General features: G+C 50.5%; 1 protein-coding gene across 1 annotated transcript; it reads left to right on the top strand.

Annotated features, from left to right (window-relative positions):
• Positions 1-106: 106 nt before the first annotated feature.
• Positions 107-24,914, top strand: ERCC5 (ERCC excision repair 5, endonuclease). Its single transcript, XM_054701794.1, has 15 exons — positions 107-229; positions 3,647-3,822; positions 5,188-5,303; positions 5,897-5,983; positions 6,189-6,249; positions 8,054-8,197; positions 10,288-10,495; positions 11,122-12,228; positions 12,882-13,126; positions 13,475-13,594; positions 13,732-13,945; positions 15,620-15,764; positions 19,001-19,203; positions 20,253-20,335; positions 21,383-24,914. The coding sequence occupies exons 1-15, from the start codon at positions 142-144 to the stop codon at positions 21,944-21,946; spliced, it is 3,561 nt and encodes a 1,186-aa protein (XP_054557769.1). The 5' UTR covers positions 107-141; the 3' UTR covers positions 21,947-24,914.
• Positions 24,915-26,979: the final 2,065 nt, after the last annotated feature.

Raw genomic sequence — 26,979 nt, 5'->3', positions numbered from 1 at the left:
CCGCTGCTCCCCCCGCGGCCAGCGTCGGCTCGTCGGCCTTCCGGGAGGCGGCGTGAGCCGCCGGGCGGGGCGGGTCTCGCGCGCCGGCGCTCCGGACCCCCGGGCTGCCCGCGAGCCCCAGCGGGGGCGCCCCGCGGCCTCATGGGGGTGCAGGGGCTCTGGAAGCTGCTGGAGTGCTCGGGGCGGCCGGTGAACCCCGAGACGCTGGAGGGCAAGGTCCTGGCCGTGGGTATCCTTCGCGCCGGCGCGGCGGGGGGCGCGGGCGGCCCCCCCATCCCCGGGGCGCCCCCCCCCTCGCCCCGCACCTGCTGGTCCGGCGCTGCCTCGCGCGCGGGGGTCGGAGCCCGGGGCCCCGGCTTTGCCCTCGGCCCCCGGCGCCGCGACCGCCGCCCGCAGGGTGCAGGGACGCGGGGGCCCGCCGCGGAGGGCGGTTAAGCGGGAGAAGCCGGGAACCGGGCCGCGCCTGTCCACTTGGGGGGCCTGGAGGTGCCCCAGCCCGGAGGGCGCGGGGAGCCGGCGCGGGGGGCGCGTCCCACCGCTGTTGTGCCTGCTGCTGCCTCAGGAAGGGCGATGTGAGCGGGTGTTTGGCTCGTTCATTTCGGTGTGGGTGTTAGTTAGGGGGAGAGGACCCACAGTCAGGCACCCCGTTTTGTATCGGGGCTGCCCGATAACCTAGGTAGCGTTTAAAATGAGTACGGCGCAGGGGGTTGAGCCCCGCGCTGGGAAGAACCCGCAGCCTCTGCAGCATGAGTTCCATCCCCGCCGGCCAGGGAGGTACCCACACGGCGCGGCAGACCCCGCTGTCTCCCCGCTGCTCCCCTCAATCTGCCTGTTATGCTCCCCGCTCTGTCTCCGGTGAGTCCTCTCACCCCCCGCACCTCTGGTCTGTACCCCAGCTCTTGTATGCATAAATAAATAAATCTATTTAAAAAATAAAATGAAATTAGGATTTTGGGGCTAGGAAAGTCTTGTGGCAGAGCCCCGGAAAGACTTCACGAGCAGCCAGTGTATTATTTTCCTCCCAGCCTGAGAGGGACCCCTGGGAGTTGTGTGCCAGCTTGTTTGGCTGGTTTGATTCGTGTCTTTGGAAATGACCCGTTTTTCTTTATCAAAACGTACGAATGGTGTTTCTGCAATTGGCATCTTTTTATTCCTTAAGCGACCTTAAGTTCTAGGAGTGTCCATTCCCTGCAGAAGCAGAAGCTGGGGGTGTCGTCCTCACACCAGCCTGTTCCCCCCAGGGGAGCCGGTGGAGAGGGCCCTTGGGCATAATCGCCAGGGGGTGGCACATGCAGCATGAGAATAGGTGGGAATTCAGCGAAAGGAGCTTTTCTAAGAGCAAGACTGTTATATTTTGTTGCAATGTGAACAATCTTGAAATACGTATGTAACAAATTTTGACTGGCTTACAAGTTTTTGCGCTGGGTGCTCTGCGGCGGGCGGCCAGGGAAGGCTCCGAAAATCTCTTGTGCTGCTGCTGCTGCCCTCTCGTGGGTCCTCAAATCACCGCTTTTAAGGATTTTCTGTGTGAGTGGATTTTCAGCGTGCAGAGGCAGCCATCCTTAAAAACATTTCAGTGAAGATTTAGGCTCCTTCATCTTGCCGTCCATATGAAGAGTTAGTAATTTGCAAAGTCACTAAGTGGACACATGAAGTCCAACATCTTCCTCCTCTTTTTAGGAAGTTGTCCAAAGAAAGGAAAGAAAAACATTTGACTCAATTATTTTGAAATAGCTCAGAGGATCTTTTGGGAGTCGTTTTCATGGGATCTTAGACTTTTTGGAAAGAAATCATTTAAGGAGGACTGTCTAAGGCGCTCCTGGGTAAGGATAGCCTCGTATTTACATAAAGGAGATTATTTGTTCTACAGTTGGCTTTGCTGTGTTTCCTTTCCATGGGAATTCAAATCCAAATGTCTGACATACACTTGTATTTTTTTGTTTTGTGAAAAAAAATTACCCTTAACTACATCAGCTTCATAATTCACTCCTACATCTTTAAAATATATTGTTTGGTCTTTTACCGTCTATTGCCAAATGTCCTGTTGATTTATATAGTCTAATGTTTGGGTCAGTGAAGAATGAACTGTTCAACTCTTGTCTCTTACGGACCTTAATATTAAAAAAATACACTCATGTTTATTAGAAAGCTAGTGTATTCTCCTTAGGTTATGCCTACTGGGGATTTATTAAATTTTGGTTTACCTAACAATAGAAATGAGTTGGTTTTTTTTTGGTTTCAAAATAGTCTTGGCTCTTCATGTCTTATCTTGGCTTTGCAGCAGATTTTAACTTTTCCAACCCTGGGATACATTTTCCTTATATAAAATTACTGAAATGACATAAGTTGAATTATGGAAATGTTTTCAGCTTGCCTCGTTTTACATATATATTTTTAAAGATTTCAAGCTGGAACTCTCCCTCCTAGCTGAGAATTGGCACTACCTGTGTTTAACTAAGAAAAAAAGATCTCTCTGACTTAGAATTTTAATCATACGTATGTTCAGTATCTGTGTTTGAGAAGCTTCATTCAAATCCTGAAAAGAAGTTTTGGATGTGGTGATGGGAGACAGGGTGATGGGAGACTTTCGAAAGGGTTTCACTGAAGATGTGTTGGTGAAATCTAATGTTCTCCTTCATGAGACATTAGAAGGTCGAATTGATGGGCATGGGAATGGCTAGGAAAGGGAGTCTGTGATCCTTGAGTTCTGGCTGGGTAAATGGGGGACAGTCACTGAAAGGGGAGCATGAGCTACCTAGGGGAAGACATTCCGTTCTGATCCTAAGTTTGAAATGTGCATCAGGTGTCAGGGAGAGGTGGCAGCTTGGGACCTGATCTGGGGCTCAGGCCAGAGCTCTGGGGCAGACACTTGCCTGAGGAGAGGCTGAGGGGTGGGGCCACTGGGGTCCCCAGAGCAGCCAGTGCAGACAGGAGGGAAGAAAGGCCTGAGAGAGCTTGCTGCTGCAGCCAGCGCTTGAGGAGTGAGAGCAGGCAAGCCCCTGGAGTGCTGGTTTTTGTGATTTTTGCTATGAATTGCTGCACTGTCCTCCTGCAGAGTTAGGCTAGCTTATTAAAACTTCTGTAAGAATTGTGATTTTTTTTTTTTAATTATCTCAGCATTCTTTTTTTAAAAAGATTTTATTTTTTATTTCTACAAGGGCTGGTGTACAGGCCAGAGGCATAGGAGAGTGAGAGGATTCACCAGAGACAGAGCAGGGAGCAGAACAGGCAGAAGGAATGAAAGCACTGCTGAGGGGAGCAGCGAGCAAGACAGGAGAGGTCTGCTGCGCCATGTGGGATTCTCCCTGGCCAGCCGGGAATTGAACCGGCACTGCAGATGCTGCGGACAGCTTCACAGCGCTGCGCTCAACCCTCTGCACCACCGCAGAGGCCCGAGTTTGCTTTTTTTTTTTTTTTTTAAAGAAGCAATTCCTTGCCATTAGACTCTTTAAAGGACACATCTGTCTATGCAAGATTTTAAAATTCAGTGTGTGAATAGTAATTACAGGGTTCAAACATTTTTCAATTTCCAGTAAATTGTAATGATTGCTGAGTTTCAACATTTAGGCCCATCAGCCATGAGGAAGTTGAGATGGTGGGGTAAGGGGCGAAATTCCGAAGTTTCTTCCATTAACAATACTTCCAGATATTAGCATCTGGTTAAACCAGGCTCTTAAAGGAGTTCGGGACCGTCACGGCAACTCCATAGAAAATGCCCATCTTCTCACTTTGTTTCATCGGCTCTGCAAGCTCCTATTTTTTCGAATTCGTCCTATTTTTGTCTTTGATGGGGACGCTCCGCTATTGAAGAAGCAGACTTTGGTAAGAGTCACCTGTTTGTTTTATTTTCTTCATTCTTAGAAAAGTTCTCATACAATATTTATTATCTCTAGAATTTTGGAAACCAAGACTTACTTGGACATGTAGCCAGTTTAATTTCAGCTGTTTTTTAAAATTATTTTTATCATAAAATTATTTTTATGAACAGATAAGCACTTTTTAAGAAGGTTTATTTATGAGTGCATATCATGGTGCAATGCAAACATTTAAGTTTTAGTACAACTCTTCTTACAATTCAGAGGTATTCCTTGAGAGTTTCTTCGATAGTCTACATTTGTTGCAGTGATGTGGTTGTTGCTGAGAACGTGTGGAAAACCTCTGGGGAACGTGACATTGAAGAGCCTCAGTGACAGAAAAGCTTCTCTTAAATTGGATCTTAGGAGTGAGCAGTGTTAAGTGGTGCCTGGCTTATCAAGGAAGGAAGTTAGATGGGATATAAAAGAATGAGAGCTTCTGTCTTCTGAAAGTAGTTTAAAATAATTTGAATGATGTGAACTTTGGGGTAATTGTGAATTGGTCCCCCCATGACATCACCCATAGGATATAGTGTGACTTCTATGTGCTGAAATTGCCAGCTCATTATGTTATAATCCTATTGGATAGATATGCATGCATAAATGAGGACATGAGGTAAAAGTGAGGGTTTGTTAATGCTTGGGACCGTCTGTAGGTTCAGTAAAAGATCTAGACACGAATAATCATCCAAGACCTACTCTATGTCAAGTGCTCTCTGGAAGGATGAGAATGGTCAGCTGTGAACACAGAGGCGCTGCCATTTCCCTACTGGGACATTTCTTGCCAGGCAATTCTATGCATTTTAGAATTGCTCATGAATGTTGAGGGGCAGTTACAAATTAGTAATGCATTCTTTATAAAACCAATATTAGCAATTATTTTGGCATGAGTGACATGGAAAGAATACATTATTTTAGTATAAAAAATTCCTATTGGGAAGCATTTGCTTAATTATCACTAAGTTTTAGGTGTCTTGGGGACATTAAAGGAAGCAGAAAATAAGTTAATAAAGGAAGCGAAAAGAAAGTTGTTAATGTAAGTAACAATGTGTCATCCAGATATATTGTGTACTACCAGCCCATTAAGCGACTGTGTGTTTATATAACAGACACCTGCAGATAGGCACAGAGACGGCAGCAAGAGGAAGTACAAGGTCCAAGACCATCAGTCCGAAGGAAACAAATTGTATGGGGAAAATTGCAGAAATGTGGTTTACACATACACACACACACACAAAGCCTGTATATGTGCCATATATATATAGGTTACATGTGTGTACGTAATATGCTATTAGTACCCTGAGGTAAAACCCTATCTCCTTCCTTTTCACAGGCCAAAAGAAGGCAGAGAAAGGATTTGGCCACCAGTGACTCCAAAAAAACTACAGAGAAGCTTCTGAAAACATTCTTGAAAAGACAAGCTCTCAAAACTGCCTTAAGAAGCAAAAGGCAGGAGGAAAATTACATTCATTTAAAAAATAAACTTGGTTCCTTCTTCCTCCTGCTTGTATTCAGGCGACACCATTTTTAGTGCCGGCCGGGTCAGGTGTCAGCCTCTCACCCTGTCTGTGCCACACAGCAGCAGCACCCCTCCCCCTCACTAGAAGATGAACTTAAAATCAGTTCAGTGCTGCGTTGGATTCCTGTGGTTTCCCTTTCCTTAATGTTAACTCTCAGCAGGAGAGAGGGTGAGAGGAGCGGAGGCGGCGGGAGGTCCCCCAACTTGGTGACTCAAGGCTGCGGATTCTCTGTTCTCCGAGAATCATGTCGATGGTGAGGGGGAGGGACTGGTGTGGGCAGCGGGCACTCTGCTTTCTCGCTGCCCTACTGTGTGCCCACACAGAGCTGTGGCCTGGTGCTCAGGGCCCAGCCCGTCTCCTCTTTCCTACAGCCGTGGGGGCTGGGCAACCACCCGGGCAGGCAAAGGGCATGTTTGCCCTGAGGTCCCCCCAGCCCCTCAGCAGGGTCACGTAGCCAGAGGGGAGTTTACGGACTCAGTGCTGTTCCCTCCCCGTTCCGCTCAAGCCTGTGTGTCTTTTCAGAGATGACGAGCTACCTAGTCTAACCCAGGTTCGGAGAGAAGATGACATCTACGCTTTGCCGCCTTTACCGCAGGAAGAAAAACACAGGTAAACGCTTCTTTAAAAACACTCGTTCTCTCTGCGTGCAGATGGAAATCTCTGTCCTGGTCGTTTGCCCGTGTCCGCCCCACATGCCACACTTGCCGTCATTTTCACTGTTGTTACCCCCAAAACTAGCAGCACCTTGACTCGCGAAACACTTCATACGTAGTCCCTGGATCACAGATGCTGTAAATGAACGCTTGACTTTCAGCTCGGAAGAGGAGGATGAACAGGAATGGCAAGAAAGAATGAGCCAAAAGCAGGCCTTACAGGTATTTGAAGAATTCTGAATTCAGAATGTATGCCAGCGTTGGAAACAGTGGGCCTGGTTAGAATGAATCTAACGAGGTTTAGATGAATTTATAGAAGTTCCTGGTAAAGGCGCTTCATGTGTGCATGCATATTGTGTGTGTGCGTGCATGTATGTATGTAAACCACACGAGACCCCGTGCATACATATGTGGACCTTGCCTCGTGTCTAGATACCCAAAATAATGCCATTATAGTCAGCTAGCAAATAACGATACTAGCTTGCGTAAGAATAGAGAAAACATGGTGTGCATCGATCACTTCTGCCTATATTTTGGTCCATCTAGCCCCGCCACCACACTTTGTTGAATACCTCTGTGTTGTGTGTGTGTCTCCACATCACATGCACACGTGTACCCATATGTGTGGATGTGTCTGTGTGTAACTGCCGCTGACCTTGTGCCGTGTGAGTTGGTGTGTGACAGTGGTCATTATTATTGTCACCTCCCACAGCTGTGGGGGTTGATAAGCTTGTGGGCGGCAGTTCCCCTGTGTCTCTGAGGATGTGGTCAGAGGTAGTGGGAACTGGGAGTCCTGCACAGCTTCCCAGTCATGTGTCCACCAGTTGAGGGTGATGTGATGCTGGCGTCAGCCTGCTCACCTGCTGGAGGCCTCTCCCTATACCCATGCTGTGGGCCGGGCAGGATCCCAGGCCCTGCTGCGAATGGTAGGCAGGAGGGGAATCAGGTGGGAAGTATGTCAGAGAAGTGAGATGTGCTTGAAAACTGCCACTTCCCATAGATGAGCATGTCCCGTGCTTACGGGTGGAGATTGAGCTGAACCCCCAGGACCCCAGCTCTCATAATTCTTTTTTTTTTTTTTTAAAGATTTATTTATTTATTTACACAAGCACTGGATACAGTGAGAAGCGTGGGAGGGTGAGAGAATTCACCAGAGCCAGAGCGGGGAGCAGAGCAGGCAGACTGACGAAATACACTGCTGAGGGGAGCAGTGGGTGCGGCAGGAGAGGTCTGCGTACCATGTGGGACCCTCGCCGGTGGCTGGGGATCGAACTGGTGCTGCAGAGGCTGCAGGCAGCTTCTCAGCCCAGTGCTCAACTGCTGCGCCACCAGGGGAGGCCCAAGCTCTCATAATTCTGTGTTATTATGGGTACATGTGAGTGTTCTCTGCGAACACCATGGGCTGGCGGCCAGAGAGACCTGCGTTTAGGTCCAGGCTCTGCTGTCCACTCACCGTGTGACCTTGGGCAGGTGCACACATCGCACAAATCACCTCCAAGTCCTTATCCTCCCCCTTTTTTCCCAGTGATACAGATTTCTCCTCATTAGGGTGTTGGAGGGAAAACCCGGGGCTTCAGGTCCTTATCTGGCCCTTATCTGGCATGGGCCGATAGCCTCCTGGGCCACGAACAGTGCCTGGCGCCTCAGGTATCTCTGAAGGGTTTTTCTTTTGGATGGACGGGTGGATGAAGGAATGAGTGAGTGGGTGGCGGGTACGTCCTCCAACGTGTGTTCACTGGATGCTGCTGTTGAGCTGGTACCCTGGGCTGGCCACTGTAGATGGTGTGTGGACGCACCACTTGGCAGCGGGATGCATCTAAGCAATGTGTCGTCAGGTGATGCATCCTGTGTGCACGCCCTGAGCGCACTCACACGCATCTGGAGGGACAGCCTGCTCCCCAGCTCGGTAGCACAGTCTGGGGGCCCCCTCATAATTGTCTCACGGTGTTTCTGTTACAAACACACGTGACAGGATCCAGCACACGCACGCAGTGCTTGCATCACAGTGTTGGTCTCCCCTCCACAGGAACAGTTCTTCCATGACCCTCATGCCATAGACATTGAGTCTGAAGACTTCGGCAGCCTGCCCCCTGAGGTCAAGCACGAAATCCTGACGGATATGAAAGAATTTACCAAGCGAAGAAGGACGTTGTTTGAGGCGATGCCAGAGGTGAGGCTCCTGCGGCCATCACGTGCTGGGGCAGAGTTGTGTGTCCTGAGCATCTGTAGTGTTTGCTGCAGACAGCGCTTGTGCAGCTCAGGCTCCTGGCGGCAGGAGGTGGCGTCTGTCTGGACCTTCCCCCCGGGCCCACCACTCCATGTTCCCTGCTGCCCGGGGGAGTCCCTTGCCTGTGCGACTAGCACGGGGTCAGTGTCCAGTGTGTGCTGAGCGGCTCCACGCTTAGTCAGTCTGCAGAACTGCTGTGGACTCGGTTCGTGGAGAGTGTTGCAGTGGAGAACGGGCTGACTGAAATTCCGGGTGGATGCGGGGTCTCCCACTGCTGCAGCCCCTGCCATGACTGCGGGGGCCCTGCCGTGGCTGTGGGGCTCCTGCCGTGGCTGCGGGGCCTACGTCTCCCTGCTCCCTCTTTCTGGACAGCGGTCCTGGGGAGATTGGCCGCAGACTTCTCTACGGGGAGCTTCTGACAGTGGGTCATGGCACCCGGGCAGGGTGGTTGTGGCTGGTGCTGAGGGCTGCGAGGCCCAGACGCCTCCAGGAAGCGAGCGGGTGTCCTCTTTCTGTGCTCCTCACATTGTTCTTCAACTCACTGGAGGACATGACATAAACTGGACAGCATTTTTATTTCTGACAAATGGATCTAGTATTTTCCCACAGACTTTGGGGCATTTCTTAAATTGATACATAAATGGCAGAAGAGATTTATTTTCCCATCACTCATTTCTGATTTTCCACAAAGGGTGTGAACACAGGAAAAGACTAGTGGGCACAGAAATGATAGAGACAGAAAAACTTGTTTTTCTCATTTCGGGAAAAAACACAGGCTCAGTCTGTCTACTGTGCGGCTTATTTCCTGAGTGTGAAGGGTGCTCTGGCTGGTTTTTGAGGACGTAGAATGTGGGTCATGTAAACAACAGTGGTAACGAGTGGGAGGAAGACAGACACAGTCTGTGGGACATTTGTTCTCTGCCTCCACAGAGACTCCAGAATGGGGGGATGTGGGGTCTCTGGTGCAGCAGCCCAGTGGATCTGTAATTCCCACAGAGGAGAAGTTCTAAGTCAGCCAGACTTTGTACCTTATATCATCTGTGCACTGGACAAATGCAGTGCTGACAATAGAAATGATGGTAAATGCTAACAGTAATGTCAGGGGGCCTCCCTGGTGGTACGGGGGCTAAGTCTCAGCACTATGAAGCTATCAGCAGCCACTGCAGCACGAGTTCTATCCCCAGCCAAGGAGCTACCCACATGGTGCAGCAGACCTCTCCTGTCTCACCTGCTGCTCCCCTCAGCAGTGTATTATTTCAGTAGATCTGCCTGCCTGTTCTGCTCCCCACTCTGTCTCTGGTGAATCCTCTCACCCCTCCCCACCCCCTGCAACTCTGGCCTGCATAAATAAATAAAATTATTTGTATTCATGAATAAATAAAATTAAAAAGATACAAAGAGTAATATCAGTAACCAGTACTGGAAACGACCTGGCGTCAAGGTCAGCAACCTGCTTTTGATCCCAGATCCACTGCTAACTAGCCAGGAGGCTCTGGGAAGGTTGCCTAACCCACTCTGTCACAGCTTCTTCATTTGTAGCATGGAGGTGATGACATCTGGCTGCTAGGATGGAGAGAATAGGATAGCGTAGAGAAGCTTAGAAGAATGCCTCACACAGGAAATGCTGCATAAACGTTAGCTATTATTCATTACTGTGATCGCTGTGATTTGTTGTGTGTCTTTTCTGGGCCAGAGACAGTGCTGCATACTTTAATTGCATATTTACTTGCATTCTAGAAGACTATCTCTTAAGCCATAATTAAAGTATCACAGTCTCTGGCATGTCTTCCATGTGCCATACATGTTGTTTGAATAAATGATCATTTCTTCTGCCAGATCCTTTTTGTGTTAAAGATTATTCTTTACCAACATAGTTACAATTTTTCCTAGTACTCACATTTTACTTTTATAATATGAAAATACCATCAATGAAAAAAATCAATTGCCCTGTGTCCCTTTTGGGGAAAGGCTTGGAGAGACAGGAATGCTGTCTGTGTTTAACTCTAAACAATTCTACATTCGTTTTGCTGTAGGAGTCCAATGACTTTTCACAGTACCAGCTCAAAGGCTTGCTTAAAAAAAACTATCTAAACCAACACATAGAAAATGTGCAGAAGGAAATGAACCAGCAGCACTCAGGGCAAATCCAGAGGCAGTATGAAGAGGAAGGAGGCTTTCTGAAGGAGGTGGAGTCCAGGAGAGTGGTCTCTGAAGACACTTCGCATTACATCTTGATAAAAGGTATCTGGTACTGTCCCTTGTTTGACTGATAGAAACCAAAATTATACCCTGCCTCTGAATTCTCTGAGCTGCCATCCCCAGATAGTAGTAGATGCGTCCTCCTGCGTGCTGAGTGCATGGGAGGCTATTTCAAGGATTATCTACAGTGCACTTTATTTTTATTTTATTTTTTTTTTAAAACGAGAAGTCATTTAGAGCATTGAACATTGGTTCTAAAGATTTATTTATTTATACAAGCACTGGGTACAGTCAGAAGCACGGGAGGGTGAGAGAATTCACCAGAGCCAGAGCGGGGAGCAGAGCAGGCAGAAGGACCGAAGGACACTGCTGAGGGGAGCAGCGGGCGGCAGGAGAGGTCTGTGCGCCATGCGGGACCCTCACCTGGTGGCCGGGGATCGAACCGGTGCTGCAGAGGCTGCGGGTAGCTTCGCAACCCAGCGCTCAACCGCTGCGCCACCGGGGAGGCCCTACAGTGCACTTTAAAATTAAGTAACTAATGAAGCCTTAGTTGCTGATTAAATGAGAATGTGTATCGTATGAGAACCAGTAGTCTCCTGTCCCTCTTACTGAACATATAGGATCACGCTGTGAAGCTACCTACTGCGAATGTTTTAATTTTTCTTCAGGGATTCAAGCCAAGAAAGTGGCAGACGTGGATTCAGGGTCTCTTCCGTCGTCCAGCAAAATGCAGAGCACAGCTGTTGACGTGAAGCCAGCTCCATGCGAGCAGCCGAAGCCAGAGAAGGAACTTGGCGCCCCTCCTTCCCCAAGAAGCTTGCTGGCCATGCAGGCGGCCATGATGGGGAGCAGCTCGGAGGAGGAGGGGGGGCAGGAGCCTGGAAGGTGGCTCCAGGCGCAGACCGTGCCTGCTCCCCGCGAGGAGGGCGCCATATCCCCTCCCACTCTCCGGGCCATTCAGAAAGCTCTCGATGATGACGAAGATGAAGACAGAAAAGTGGATGCCGGGAATGAAGCCCAGGTGGGAGGGGCAGGAGTCCCAGACCTGCTTCTGGTCAGTTCTGATGAGGAGCCTGACGGAGGACTTCAAGCCAGAGATGGGACAGGGCTGCTATGGACACCTGCTCCGCCGTCACCCCGTGTGGACGTGGTCGAGGGGCGTGTGCCCAGCACTGATAATGACAGAGAATTGGCAGGGGTGACACCTTTACCAAGTGCCACCTTTTGTCAAGGCGCTGACTCTGGCAATCCAGAAGAACAGTCGTTGGTCGTTGCCATGGTGAGCGAGGCCCTCCAGACTAGGGGCGAGCCTGCCGTTAGGGATGGAGGAGACCCTGTCCCCTTAGACAGCTCCATGCCAATGCCTGGGCGTGCCCCCAGACCCCCGAGTGCTGGGGAGCCGACAGCTGCTCCTCTGGCCAGCGCGGCTCCCGTCGCAGATAGTGAAGCACACACCCCCGTGCTGGGGCGGCCGCAGGGGCTCCGTCCAGCCCCGAGTAAAGGGGACTCCTCTGCCCCTTCAAGTGACGAGGACATGGAGGAGGGGAAAGATCCTGCTTCTGACGTCCTGGACGCAGAGTGTCTGCAAGAAATGGGGGCCATGCTGGGTGGCCCTTCGGAGGCACTGAGCGAGCTGGAAAATGGAGGGTCGCTCAGTGAGCGTTCCCTGGAAGCCGTCCAAGAAGGGGCGCTGGAACCTGCAGGCCAGGATCTCGTGCCAGGGCCTGAGCCTGTGAGCACCGTGGACATCGTCTCTGAGGAAAGTGACTCTGATGGTGGGTGCCTGCTGTTGTCAGAGATGGAGGTGGCGGGTGGTCCCTCTCCAGGGGTGCCCGCCGGACCCTTCCCATGTCTGGTTCTGTCTGGACAGGCCGGGGGGGCGGGACGCCCGGTCCCACCAACCGCCTCCCAGGTCCTGGCTCTTTCCTCAGCCCCAGCCCCTCCATCCTGACTGCGTCCTCGGACCCAGGACCCCCGCCTGCAGGGGAGGAAGGGGATCGGTAATTTTTAAAGGAAAGTCATCTAGGGAGGAGGGAAGACAGAGGGGGAGGAAGAGCTGCGTCCCCAGAGGGCTTATCCAGGATTGTTGCTGACACACTTTGATAATTCTCCGTTTTGAATTTTAGCATGATATCAGTTAACTGGGGAACGTCTATATGTGAAGCGTATGTGCACGCCTTTGAGAGCCTGGCTCCTGGCTCCTGGCTCCTGGACAGTGCCAGCTCACCTAACTGAAAAGGCTTATTTTGCAGTTATTTGCACCCATTGTTATATTTGTCTAATAGCAGTATGTTACGGTTACATGTTCTCTGTTACATTCACATCTTTTTAGGAAGAAAAGTTTTCGGGACTCTTTGGAAAGCTTTTGATTTTAGGATCATTTTAATATTTCAGCTGCAGATCAAGTGACCTTATTGTTTTGATACAGGAAGTTTCATCGAAGTGCAGAGTGTAATTAGTAACGATGAACTTCAAGCTGAATTACACGAAGCTGCTAAATCTCCCTCTGGACAAGGTGAGGAGGAACCCAAAGGAACTAAGGAAGAAGCCCCTGGGGACTCCGCGGGGCTTCTGAGGGACGTCTCTGGAAGCCAGGCCTTGGATCTGGAGCCATGTGAAGAAGCTGAAAAAGATGCAGACGATTCGCTTAATGAATGGCAAGATATTAATTTGGTAATACCGTGACGTCGTGTTTAACTCATTGCCAAGGAGAACATACTAAGTGTGAGGTTTTGAGTTTGAAGTTACAGGACGAGTACTTGTTAGCTCTCTGCTGCGTCTTCTTGTTCCTGCCGACGCCGCCTTATTATGTAGGTTGCTGTCAGGGTGGTCTCTACTCTGCCTGTCATCCGGTGAGGATGCTCTAAGGGTATCACAGACTTGCTCAGACATCCAGGTGGAAAACTTGATAAGATGGAAAAGCTTTTTGTTCGTTTCAGATTAAATGCAGGCTGTCCTGCATGGACACATGGTGTCCGTTGGATTTAGGGATCTCATAATAAGTGACAAATTATTTTATAGGAGGAGCTAGAAATGCTGGAGAATGACCTTTTAGCACAACAGGCATCACTGAATGCTCAAAAGCAGCAGCAAGAACGGGTTGCAGCCACTGTGACGGGACAGATGTTTCTGGAAAGCCAGGTGGGTGTAGGCAGCTCTTTGGGCCTCCTTTTACAGGGCCTGCATGTGCTTTACTCAGTCAGTCCCCAGGGCTCCCACTTCTGGTCTGGCCAGGCCCTGCCTTTCCGTGGGGGTCACAGTGTATCTGTCGCTCGCAGGAGCTGCTCCGCCTGTTTGGCATTCCCTACGTCGAGGCCCCCATGGAAGCCGAGGCCCAGTGCGCCATCCTGGATCTGACGGACCAGACTTCCGGAACAATCACTGATGACAGTGATATTTGGCTGTTTGGAGCACGGCATGTTTATAAAAACTTCTTTAACAAAAACAAGTTTGTAGAATATTACCAGTATGTGGACTTTCACAACCAATTAGGTAAGACTTCAGAGTCTGACTCCTTTCTGAAAATTTCCTTTGGCATTTCTGTTTTGAATTTTTTCTTCCCAAAGAATGATTTTGATTCGTAAATGGAAACAGAGGGTCTCTGCAAGTTTTCATATGAGTGATTTTTTGTACATAGAGAGGAGTCAGGGTCTTAAATTAGAATTAAGCAATGAAACCCCTAGTGTGTTTAGGCATCTTCTGCAGTTTAATCACCTGCCTTGATTGGGCTGTGACTGGTTACCTGAGATCTCCAGTGAACTGGAGGTGAGGGAGGGCAGGTGGGAGTCGGGAGCCCAGTGGCCTCACCGGTGTGTGGGGCAGTGAGCGTTCACCGCCCCCTCAGCTCCCCAGGCACGTTCAGTGATTCCTGGAGGGGAAACAGCAGAGAAACACTTGATAAAACATACATAGTTTATATACATATGGAAACACTAGTGTGTGTACATATGGGACTGCTAGTGGTTTGCGCCATAGGGAGAAACTAAGCAGCAGACAAGAGCACGTCGGGAAAGCGTATGGCCTGACGCCGAGCTGTGGTCAGGAAACCTTCACTAGCAGGTGAATCTTGAGCCGGGTCTAAAGGGAAGAAGAAGCAAGTGTTGCGATCTCTTGGGCTGAGCATGTCAGCGAAGGCTCTCGCGAGTGCCAAGGCCAAGAAGCGGGCGCTTGTCTTGTGTGCTCTGGGAAGGCAGGCGGCCGTGGGCTGAATCCACCTCCCCTCCCTGAGCCTGCATGTTGTAGCCCTAACCCTCAGGGCCTCAGAATGGGACTGCGCTTGGAGGGGTGTGCGTGAAGAGGTGGTTCGGGTTGAGTGAGGTCATGGGGGGCCTCGGATGAGGAGAACGGCAAGAGTCACTATCAGAGAGGAAGGAGGAGACAAATCAAGGAGGGTCTGGGCCTCTGGAGAAAGGGTTGGTGGGAGGACTGTGTGTGACGAGGGTGGCGGCCAGGCTAACCCCTGCCTTGGCCACGGCCAGGGTGTGCTCTCCTCTGAGATGAGGGGCGAGTGGGAGGAGCAGGGGTGTGTGTGGGGAGGAGGACTGAGGCGCCAGCTTTGGGTGGATCCCAGGTGAGATGCTTCCTCACATCCGGGGGACATTGGGTGGTGACTGAATATGTGAGGCTGTGGCCCCGAGGCGAGATCGGGGCTGGATCGCTAAGCTGGGGGGGTGTTGAGTATGGATGGAATTTAAAGCTGTGGGGATGGGTGAAACCTTAAGATTCTTAACAGAAAGTCATTAAAAATAATTTGCTTTCAAATGGCAAAAGGGACATAGCTTTGGATGTTGGGTGAGGATACACACATTTCTATGGTAAAGTGTTTACAGATTTACAGAATATGTGTTATACAATAGAAGTTTGGGTTTTTTTTAAAGATTTATTTATACAAGAACCGGGGCACAGGCCAGATGTGTGGGAAGGTGAGAGGATTCACTAGAGCCAGAGTGGGGAACAGAACAGGCAGACCTGACGAAACACACTGCTGAGGGGAGCAGCAGGTGAGACAGGAGAGGTCTGCTGCACCATGTGGGATTCTTGCCGGCCGGGATGAAACCCTTGCTGCAAAGGCCGTGGACAGCTTCACAGTGCGGCGCTCAACCGCCTGTGCCACCAGGAAGGCCCTAAAATAGAAGTTTTCTAAATATATAAGACTTTCTCTTGTAGGACTGGACCGGAACAAATTAATAAACTTGGCCTACCTGCTGGGAAGTGACTACACGGAGGGGATCCCGACCGTCGGGTGTGTCACCGCCATGGAGATCCTCAACGAGTTCCCTGGACACGGCCTGGAGCCTCTGCTCAAGTTCTCGTAAGTTCCTCCGTGTCTTCAACTCAGACGATTTTATAAACACCCCGGTTGGCAGTCAGAACTGCTGGTTACATCACGGGCTGTCACAAATCGATGTTCACCCAAGAAAATAGGAGGGGGTAGTCTCTAAAGTTCCCCTTTTCTGGAGTTCGAATAAAATAGGGTTTTTTTCCAGGGAACAGTGCCAGGCCTGTGGGATTTCATAGGGATTTTGAGGCGCTGTTTCACTCACTGGAATGTGTCGTGAGCAGCTGCACTGTGGGGCGGGGCTGGCTGAGGAGATGCTGAGGCGCGGAAGCCACACCCCAGCCTGGGGGGTGCTGTGCTCTGGGAGGGGCGCCAGGAATGGTGGCCCCTGTCCTGTCGACCACGTGTGCTGTGTGTGGATTCTGTGCGGTTTCCTCCCACCCAGCGTCCAATGCCCAGCGCCCAGAGGCTGCTGTGCTGGGGTCCACTTTCCATTTTGAGGCTTCAGGGATGGCACCTGAAGTACTCTGATGCCCTGATGGCATCCTTTTAACAAAATTGAATGTAATTCACAGAGCATAGAACTCACCGTGAGGGGAACTCACTGTGAGGGGAAACATTCACTGGTTTTTGATGTGTCATGGGATTGTGATGGCCTCTGACTGCCAACTTGTCCCGCGGACAGCGGCAGTGGATTCAACGAGTCTTTCGTGTTCTCTCAGATTATATCCTGTGTTTGAAAACTTCTGGGCTGAATAATCTGATTAGATCAAAATGAAAATATAAACAAAAATTTTTCCAGCTGAATAGCAAATAGAAGTTGTGTCATCTTAAGGTGTATGTGATGGTTCCATATGTATGTTCGTTGTGAAGTAGACAACACACCAAGCTAGTCCACAGACCCACCCCTCACATCATCACGTTTCATGCGTGTGAGCATGAAGAAGCCTCCGAATCTGCCCTCCTGACAGATTTCAAGTGTGTGACACAATGGTGTGGGCTCTAGCCCCCTGCCGTCCACCAGGTCTCGGCAGCGTAGCCCTGCCTCGTAACTGGGACTTCGTACCTGCACTCTTCGTCCTGCCCCCCAGCCCTGGGGACCCCCAGCCTTCTCTCTGCTTATGTGAGTTCGGGCTTGGATTCCGCGCTGACGTGAGATCCGGCAGGTTCCCTCGGCCCAGCGCCCTCCAGGTTCATCCACATCACGAATGACTGGACTTCTATCTTCTTTGTTTCTATACAAAAAAGCTTTTATTTTTTAGTATAAGTCATTCACATGGAAGAAAAAAGTAAGTTCAGAATGACATGGAGCGGCACAAAGAAAAAGGAACGCTCCTGCATTCCCCTTCCATGGCCTTTCACTGTCGGCATGACACGGAGTCGCGCTCACGTGTCTGCCCTGGCCGGCTGGCCTGTGCTGGTGTGGGGGTCAGGAGATGAGCCGTGGAAGGGCAGCCATGCCCTGCAGGGGCTGCTCGCTACCGGCTGAATGCAGTCTGGGTGTTTGGTTTGGCTGAAGGCATTTGCTCTTCTGTAGAACTTTCCTTGTGAACCGGCTATCAACGCTAAAGTGGGAGAGTTTTCACAGTATATGTTGCAGCTCTTAGGGAAAAATGAGATCTGAAAATACTTAGTCCAGGTCCCCAAGTAGCCCCCAAACAGCTGGGGCAGAGCAGCAGTTCCCCTCACTGGCCCAGCCAGGACACAGCCCCTTCAGCTCTTGGCTGCCGCTCCCTCTTGTGCCCCCTCAGCCCAGCTGATGGGCAGGTGCCAACTTTCATCTTTATGAGGCCAGCCCACTGCTGGCCTTTTCGCGTGATGCCTGCTGCTAGCTGGCAGTCATGGTTACTGTTTTGAAATAGAAAATAGCTCCTGCGCTCTAGGAAACAGTAGTGCAAAACTGATGAAGGCTTTTACTTTCCTGCCTTTTGAGCCTGCCAAGAGGGCTGCACTCAGTGTCTCGTACACCAGGTGGCGCGCCTGCACCGGTGAGCCCGCTGACCTGAGCCAGCTCCTGGCAGTAGTAAGCAGGTGACGCAGTGGACAGATGTAGCTTGGTGGGTTCCATTGAGTGTGTAGACTGGTGAGGGTTCTGTTTATGTTTTCAACGCTTGCACCACTCCTTTTCCCTAATTCTTCAAATTGTCCCGGTCCTCTCCCTCCCTGGTGACGTCAGACACCAGCCATCATTGATTTGCTCATGAATCAGTCTGTCAGGACACCTGGGGTGTCTCCTCTGTCCTGTTTGTGCCGGGGGACAGCTCAGCTGGGCTGGGACGGCCACTGAGAGGTTCATGCCTGGGATGGCCAGCCGGGCCCTCAGCCAGAAGTGGACTGGGGACCCGGACCCCTCCATCTGGAGCTCTTCATGGCTGCTTCCCAGGACCAGTCTTCCAGGAGGCAGGACGGGGAGGCCAGCACAGTGGCTCTTCCTGTCTCTGGCTCAGGGAGGGGACACGGGTCCTTCCTCTTGACGGGAGGATGCCACGGTGGGTTGTCTCGACCTGCCACAGTCACTTATGCTCATGATGGAAAAGTTAAAAATGAATAAGATGTGAAGAGGAAAATGGACAGTTGATTTCTCACTTGGAACTCTGGCCAGTGCACCATAAAATAATAGTTGTTACTGTGTTAGGTTCTATGCATTTCCCCCCCAAAATTGGGGTTATACTTTGATATAAAGTGACATCCTACCTTTAAGAAATTTAACATGTTTTTGGCATTTTTACATTTTATGCAATATTCCTGGGCCCATTATTGAGCTGATTTGAGGTAAATAGCGCAGCTCTTACTTCCATTGGGCCACCCGGAGGGAGCCCGGAGACGACGTGACTGGCCTGGGGGTGGGCTCCGGGGGGGTGGGCAGGTATGAGCTGTGCACAGAGGGAGCGTTCTGCCCACGCCTGCCATCTCACCTGTTGGCATCGGTCACACGAAAGGGAATAAATGGGTATTCCGTGAGTTAGAGCATTCCCTGTGGAGCTGGGGCTCGAGTGCTTTTCATGTGTGACTGGGGAGTGTCATCTCTTTGCTGCCAGGTCCCCCAGGACAGAACTAGCAAATGCAGCAGACACACAGATGGAGGACTGGGGAGGGACAGCGAGGGGTGAAGTTCAAGGTTGGAGGAACATTGTTTCTCATGCACTGCAGCTAATCCAGGACCCCCCCTGCGCCCTCTGAGCCACTTCATCCTTGAGGCTAGCAGACGCGCACTGGAGCTCCTGGGATGCTCTTCTGCTGGGTAAAGCCTCGCTTCTTTTGCCTTGCAGAGAGTGGTGGCACGAAGCGCAACAACACAAGAAGATAAGACCCAATCCTTACGACACCAAAGTGAAGAAGAAGCTGCGCAGGCTACAGCTGGCGCCCGGCTTTCCCAACCCCGCGGTGGCCGACGCCTACCTCAGGCCGGTGGTGGACGACTCCCGGGGCTCCTTTCTGTGGGGGAAGCCCGATCTGCACAGAATTAGAGAATATCCTTTCAGAAGGCGACGTTGAGCCAAACATGTGCTTTGGTTGAATTTATGGAGCATAAACTTGAATTATGTTTTTCTTCATATGCCTTTTATGTAAGCTCTCTTGTACTTCCTTTTTCTCTCACCTCAGGGTGTTTTTTAATGTGTGATGAAAGGCGCGTAGCAGAATTGACCATCTTAACTGTCACAGTCAGTGGTGTTAAGTACCTTCTCCTGGTTGTGCCCTTGTCACCTCATCCATCCCCAGATCTCTCTTCACATGTGGAACTGAAGCTCTGTCCCCACGAGCACGCGCGCTCTCGCCCTCCTGCCCCAGCCCGGACCCCACCCTCCCGCATTCTGTCTGTACTTTTGACTGTCGTGAAGTCTCTCATACTGTCTTGGTCTTTTGCTTCTGCTTATTTCATGTAGCCAAATGTCCTCCAGATTCATCCATGCAGTTTATGTCAGAATTTCCTTCCTCTTCTGGGGCTGAATGATATTCCATAGTAGGCATCTGCCATATTTTGTAGGGACACGTGGTCTGCTTCTGTGTTATCTATCATGAATAATCACCTTCACGTTCAGGAGGAACTTTATTTGAAGTAAGTAGTGATAAAACATTTATAGATGCAACCAGTTACTTTATTATCCTGAGACTGTAGAAAAGATTAGTTTTGTTCTTTTTATTACGAATGTTCCTTTCTGCATGTTTAATTCAATTGTAAACTTTTACACATCCAAAAAATTACTTAATCTACAGTTTATTTCTCTCAAAGAAATACGGTTATTCGGGGCTAATCTTTTTCATACTTGTGAAGCTTTGGTTTCATAAAATGTCATGGCTTAAAGGATATCTTGACTTAAAGGATAGTAAAAGGACATAGTGCCGGGCGATTTATGTGGGAGGAATTTGTTATTGTCGTTTACCACTTTAATATTTATAAATATGAAAAAAAATCTTTGGAGGTACAGGGAAGGGAGCCAAGGGTGGGTTCTTTGAACCTTCTAATTTGTCACTGGTTTAAATATCTCTAGAAACACATAGAGGCCTTAACTGCCTGCATATTTTGTCAGCGGTACTTTGGCTGGAACAAGACAAAGACAGATGAGTTTCTGTTTCCAGTGTTAAAGCAACTCAATGTCCAGCAGGTAATTGTGTGGTTTGGTTCCCAAGCTTGGGCTGGAGAGCTAAGTCAGGGAGGCTTTGAGGCAGCTGTGAAGACCAGTCACTTGAGAGCCGGCAGCACATATTTTAAAATGGTGCTACTTTAGGCGAGAGAACAGAGGAAAACAGGAAAAGGGAGAGAATGGCCTTTGTCTTCATCTCCCAGTGTCACCCTGGGCTGGGCTCTGGTGTCCTGTCATTCATTCTGATTTGGGCAGAGGCAGCCTTACAGTTGATAGCACGCGAAGGTGGGTATAACTGAGTGTATTAACCCATCAGCCTTATTTTCATTTTAAACAAGTCTACGAAGCCTCCAAGCCAGGGCAGTCCTTGTCACTAGTCTCTTCAGGTGTGAACACACTTTAATTCAATCGGAGAAGCACCAGAGGCACACACTCGGTCAGTGAGCGCGTCAGCGGGAGGGGTGGAGAGTAAAGAGGGGCGGGCCTGATGGGGGTGGTGGGAGTGGGGTGGCCACACGTGCCTGCAGCGTGTGAGACGTGCCTCTGAACTTACACAAGGCTGCCAGCCAGCGTTACCTGGATTTAAAAAATAAGAAAGAAAAATTGAACCTGAAAAAGATTTGCTGAACAAAAGACATGACTGTTTCTTACGACTCCTAATATATAATGTTTATATTAGATCGTTTCCATACATACTCTGTCACCTGACAGTTCCCGGAGGGGCCTGTGAAGGCATTATATGGTGATGATGCTTTTAAAAGAAGGAACTGTTGGAATTTTGAAACCGATCCTAAGACATTGTGTTGCCCCAAAAGAAGAAGATAGACTTGAGTACTGAGGAGAGGAACCCCACCTCTCTCTGAGCGCTGGGAAGGGGAGTTCTCTTGCGAGGCGGGCCGAGGTGGCGCAGGCACCCCTGCAGTGACAGAGCAAGTGAAGCTCCCCAGCAGGCGATCATGCGGGGGAGAGCTGGATTTGGAGAGTAATGGGTCCCTGCTTCCCTGAAACGGTCACCCCTGCAGTGATGCGTTGTTATAATTAGTTTTTTTTTTTTTTTTTCATTTTTAGACACAGCTCCGAATTGATTCCTTCTTTAGATTAGCACAACAGGAGAAGCAAGATGGGAAGGGCATCAAGAGCCAGAGGCTCAGCAGAGCCGTGACATGTATGCTGAGGAAGGAGCGAGAGGAAACGGCCCGGGAGCTGGAGGCCGCGTCGGTTGCCATGGAGAAAGAGAGCGAGGCCCTCGGGAGGGCCGGGGGCGCGCCCTGGGAGGGAAGCTCGGCGAATCCACGCGAAGAGCCGTCGGGCCTGAAAAGAAAGAGACTTCGGGGTTCCGAAGGCGGGCGGCCGGGCGGGGGCTTCCTGGGGGCCGCCTACCTGTCGCAGTCTTCGTCGGGCGAGGACGCCGAGCGCGGCCCGTCGCCGGCCGGGCCGAGGGGACCCGCGGCCCCCCGGGGTGCAGCGAAGGCTGCGGGCGGCGATGGGGACCGGGGCGCCTCCTCCAGCAGCTCCAGTGACAGCGACAGGGAGCGGAGCCGGCCGGCGCTGGTGACGGCCAGGCCCGTGTTCGGGACGAGGAGGGGCAGCCGCGGGCGCGCGCGGGGCCGCAGGAGGAGCGGGAGGACCTGACGCCGGCCCGGCGCGGCCTGGGGCGGGGAAGAATAAACGCGGCCAGCACAGCCTTCCGCCCGGCGTGTGGGTTTTGAAAGCGCCGAGGCTACCCTGGGCACATGCTTGTTTCCCACGTGACACTTTTTTCTAGCGTTTTCCGCCTCTCGGGTTATTTCCTGGTGTCCACAGGCGTCGGCCGCTCGTGTTTCTGTCCCGCCGCGTCAGTGGAAAGGACCTGTCCTCACCCACACCCCTCTGCCCGGCCCCCCAGGAGACCAAAGAGCCTCATTTTCCACCAGGAACGGTTCTTTGCACCAACCGGAAGTCCTGCCCCCACTTCTCCCCGTTGTCCCCCAGGACCCCCGAGGGGGCAGCCGAACCCCCCGCCCCGCCGCAGCCACATGCTGGAACAGTGTGTTCTCTGTGGCTGTCGCAGGATCGTCAGGAAATGTACATGGGGGGCATGGTTCCCCCCTTGAGCGTTAGCTGGGAACCCCTGAGTCTTCACATTCGACCGTCACCCGCTGCTTCCCGTGTGGGCGCCCAGGGCTGACGACACCTGTGCTGGTGGGTCCCCCTTGGGTGGTCTCCTGAACGTGCTGCTGACACCTGTCTGCACAGTGGCCCAGCTCTGCCTCTAGATGACTGACACAGCCACCCCCCTTGCTGTGGCCGAGCCCCAAGAACAGTCCTGGGACCGTATCACCAATTCCTTAGAGTGCGGGGCTGCCTTCCTTCAGAGGCCCCCTCCCCCAGCCCATCCTCTCTGGCTTCGGGTGTTTCCACCTTTGCTGATTCCTCCGCCACTGGCCAGTGACCAGCAGTCTTCGCCATGGTGAACAAAACCCGGGGATTCGAGTCCCGCCTCACACTTGCTTCGGGCTCTCGCTTACATTCACCTTCTGCCCCACTTCCTCAGTACTCGCTGCTCTCCTCGGCTCCTGGCTTGGAATCTGGCTTGTTTGTACCTGCCTTCTTGAGCAGCTGTCTCCCAAAGCCTCCGGTGACTGTCACAGAAAGCCAGATCTTCCCTTCGCGCCGCTTTTCTCTGGACATCCCTGAAGCAGAATGCTCTTGGAGGAGCGGCCGGAGGAGGCTCACTTCTCCATGGGGCTCTCATTGCTGAGAGTGACTTGTAATCGGGGGCTTTCTGCAGATGTGTTTATAGGTGGGATCACAGTTTGGCCTAAGCCTTTACTGCTTTTGCCTTTAATAGTTTGCACTTGTCTCAGAGCCTCATAGCAGGGCTGATGGCCCAGCTGCTCTAACAAGGCATTCGTAATGGCCTAAGGAACAATCTGGCCAATGCAAGGCAGGAAGGCATCTGACGCACGGGGTCAAGCAGGGTCGCAGGCTCAGCGTCTGCCAGGCTGCTGCTAGCTCCTTGCTGGGTCACTACGCACCTGCACCTGCACTTCAACTGCTGGAAGAGCACAGTGCCTAAGTCCAGCACAAGATGAATGTCTGACATGACATGACAAGAAAAACCGCTCTTCTCCCAGCCTGTGACCTCAACAGGCATGTCCTAGTATCGAGCTATATGCAAAATGTACTCTCTTGGCTGTACCCCCTGGGGGGGAGGGCATGACTATCCAGGACCTTCCAGAGTTTATCCCATCTGAACGGTGTTGACAGAGCGGGCGGACAGTACACAGCAGCCGCCCTCCCTCCCCTGGCTTTTTTTTGTTTTTTTGTTTTTTGTTTTTTGTGTTTTTTTTTTTAACCAGGAAAGAAGCACATAGAGATGTTCACTCATCCGGCTGGGAAATGTGACCAGAATCCAAACCTCCTCACGCGGAGTCCAGGGTGCCATTTGACCTACATAATAGGTTGCCTGTTTCAGACAAACAAACCAGCACATTTACCATTATTTCAAGCAAGGTGGCGTACCTGGCTGAGAGCCCCAGGCGTCATCTACTTCTCTTATAAAATTATCTTTCAGGTCACTTCGCCAGCTTGATCTAGCTCATCTGTTGAGTGCTTCGTGTCATTGGTTGTATTTCCAGTTCTCGTCTGTCTACTTGACTATGTTTATAGATCCCCACTCTCTGGTGTAATTCCTGTCATTTTTGACCATCTTAACCTGTTATTGTGGTCTGTGGCAAGCACCCAATGCCCCCTCAGTTACCGGTGGACTGGTTCCTTGATCCGATAAGCAAATTTGGCCAAATGCTTGACATTGTCTATGGATGTTGCAGCTTTTCCTTGAGAAAGGATCCGGGAGGGCACAGCGGGTGGGGGTGGAATGGCAGCCATCAGCCTGTGAGCCCGGCTGACAAGTCTCTTCTGGAAGGCTCTCCTCCCAGCTCCCGCCACCTCCTAGAGTGCAGCTTTCCAGGGGTGCCTGCTCCCAGCTGGGTGCTTCTGTCTTCTGAGCTTTGCTCTTCTTTTAGTCACTCTGCGCTTAGAAAATTAACTGCTGGCTCTAAATATCTTACCAAGTAAATACCTTGAGTGAAAAATGGGTGCTCAGTGTCAGCCTCATTTCTCTGTCTCTTCTTTCTGGGATCTGCAGCCCCAATTCTGGCTGCCTTGCAGCTCCAACACTACTGTTTTGTCTCCCTTTTAGAGATTATTGAAAGCTTTGCTGGCATTCTTCCATGTTGTCCTCTTGTTAGGGGAAAAAGGCTGTCCCAAAGCTAATTCCATACAGGCTTTGTGGACTCCACCCCCACCCCAGTGTTAGGGGGAAAAGGCTGTCCTAAAGCTAATTCCATACAGGCTTTGTGGACTCCACCCCCACCCCAGGCCAAAGCCAAAGACACTGGGAACTCCAAATCCCATCACCACCCAAGGGAAGGTGGCTGGGACCTGAGGGTGGGGTTAAGCAGCCAGGTGGATACAAAAGGCAGACATGTGGGCTTTGGGGCTCTCTCCATTTTGGGGCCCTCGGCCAGCTCGCGGCGTCCGTCTAGCTCGGAGAGTGACTTTGGGTTTCCAGGTCGGCAGATCGGGTAGGACGCATTAAAGACTTTATTTCCCTATTTTCTCCCTGAGTTGTACATTTTCCTTATTTCTTTTTCTCTTGTAAATAAACCTTTTATTAACCCTTTTGCGTGTGTCTGTAGTAGAGTATTCATAAGTCCCTTTAAAGCGCGCGGGTGAGGACCCACAGCCAGGAACCCGTTTAATATCGGGGTTGCTCTATAACAGCTTGGCGCCCAACTTTACGTGGAGAAAGCCTTTGTCCTGACGAGTTTAAGGTATTTAGCATATGAATCTCTTTCTCTTCTTCTAACTCTGCCCTTTTGCAGTCCTCATGGGAAGGAGAACATTTATTTCTTTTTTGTACCATTATTTTAGCCTTTTTCTGTGTCATATCCCATTTATGGAGGGCGGCCTGTATCTGGTCCTGCACACTTTTAAAGGCGGACTCAAAAACGTTACGATTTTCGTCCCTTACACTGCCAATAGCTGAATTAAAAAACTGATTTTGTCGTTGCACTTGATCCTGCATGCTTTGAAAAGCTGACTCAAAAGTCTGATTTTGTCGTTGCACTTGATCCTGCATGCTTTGAAAAGCTGACTCAAAAATCTGATTTTGTCGTTGCACTTGATGCTGCACGCTTTGAAAAGCTGACTTAAAAGCCTGATTTTGTTGTTTCATCGCTAAGTTAAGAGCTTGAATTTGTTGCAGCACATTTTCAGTATGGGAAGTACAACCACTACTTCTCATAGAAACAAAAATGTAGCACATGGCGCCTATGCACATTACCAAAAAAACACCTAGAAGCACAGACTGCAAAGGGATGGCTTGGAAACCATTCACATATGTATACAGAATTAAAATCACGTGCCATAAGCTAGGTCTAATCCAATTATTTACACTTATCAAACTGGTGGTAATATTTAATGGAAAAAGGCTACTTAAATTCAAGGCCGGAAAAAAACTGAAAGAACTCAAGTTAGGGATTAAACTGCTGAAGTTCATGGTTGAGGCCGTGTTTGGGTCAAAACCACACCCACAACAGCCGTATGCGCGGAGAAAAAAAAAACTTTTCAAGACGTGAAACAGAGTTTCACTGCGAGTCCTGCAGACCTAATGCGCTTTTATGGTGACCAACGCAAGAAAAATTACTTTGGGCTGGTCAGCCACGGGTGAAACGCAAACCACGTTGGACGCCAAGCTGTTATAGAGCAACCCCGATATTAAACGGGTGCCTGGCTGTGGGTCCTCACCCGCGCGCTTTAAAGGGACTTATGAATACTCCACTGCAGGCACACACAAAAGGTTAATAAAAGGTTTATTGACAAGAGAAAAAGAAATAAGGAAAATGTACAACTCAGGGAGAAAATAGGGAAATAAAGTCTTTAATGCGTCCTACCCGATCCGCCGACCTGGAAACCCAAAGTCACTCTCAGAGCTGGCCGGACGCCGCGAGCTGGCCGAGGGCCCCAAAATGGAGAGAGCCCCAAAGCCCACATGTCTGCCTTTTGTATCCACCTGGCTGCTGAACCCCACCCTCAGGTCCCAGCCACCTTCCCTTGGGTGGTGATGGGATTTGGAGTTCCCAGTGTCTTTGGCTTTGACCTGGGGTGGGGGTGGAGTCCACAAAGCCTGTATGGAATTAGCTTTGGGACAGCCTTTTTCCCCTAACACTCTCTGACCCCTCAGCCTCTTTCTACCAATGATCAGCAAAAACATAGAACTCTTGGCTGCCTAGGTAGCTCTCTGATGACGTGTGTGTGTGTGTGTGTGTGTGTGTGTTGAAACCTACTTTTCTAGTTCTCAGTGGAAGCGGTGATCTCCTATAAACAATTTATAGTTGGAGGCAGACTTCTACTTTTTAAACAATTCAATAGAACTGAGCTAATCATCGTCACCGTGTTGGTTTAGATAATCGATTTAGGGAATCTGCCTCTTAATAAATCCAGTGGTGATAACTTTGTGATCTTTTAAATAACGCCTTCTAAAAGACAGGTAATTCTCATTCATTGAATGAAAAGACCCAGAAAGGCAAGATTTTCCTCTGCCCAGAATTAACTGCCTCTAATCACAGTTTGCCTTGTTTAGGATTGTTTAGTTTCCAGAATGTTCTTATGTACCATAT

Source organism: Talpa occidentalis, unplaced genomic scaffold (assembly GCF_014898055.3).
Source record: "Talpa occidentalis isolate TD23 unplaced genomic scaffold, MPIMG_talOcc4v2.1 talOcc4.5, whole genome shotgun sequence".
Classification (NCBI taxonomy): Eukaryota; Metazoa; Chordata; class Mammalia; order Eulipotyphla; family Talpidae; genus Talpa; species Talpa occidentalis.
Note: the sequence above shows the minus strand (reverse complement) of the source record. Positions and strands in the feature narration are given on the sequence as shown.

Excerpts from the sequence above, each read along its gene's own strand:
- ERCC5 (XM_054701794.1), top strand. The coding sequence starts at position 142 with ATGGGGGTGCAGGGGCTCTGGAAGCTGCTGGAGTGCTCGGGGCGGCCG. Across the intron at positions 230-3,646 it reads GGGCAAGGTCCTGGCCGTGG|ATATTAGCATCTGGTTAAAC; the intron begins GTATCCTTCGCG and ends CAATACTTCCAG. Across the intron at positions 5,984-6,188 it reads CCGCAGGAAGAAAAACACAG|CTCGGAAGAGGAGGATGAAC; the intron begins GTAAACGCTTCT and ends CTTGACTTTCAG.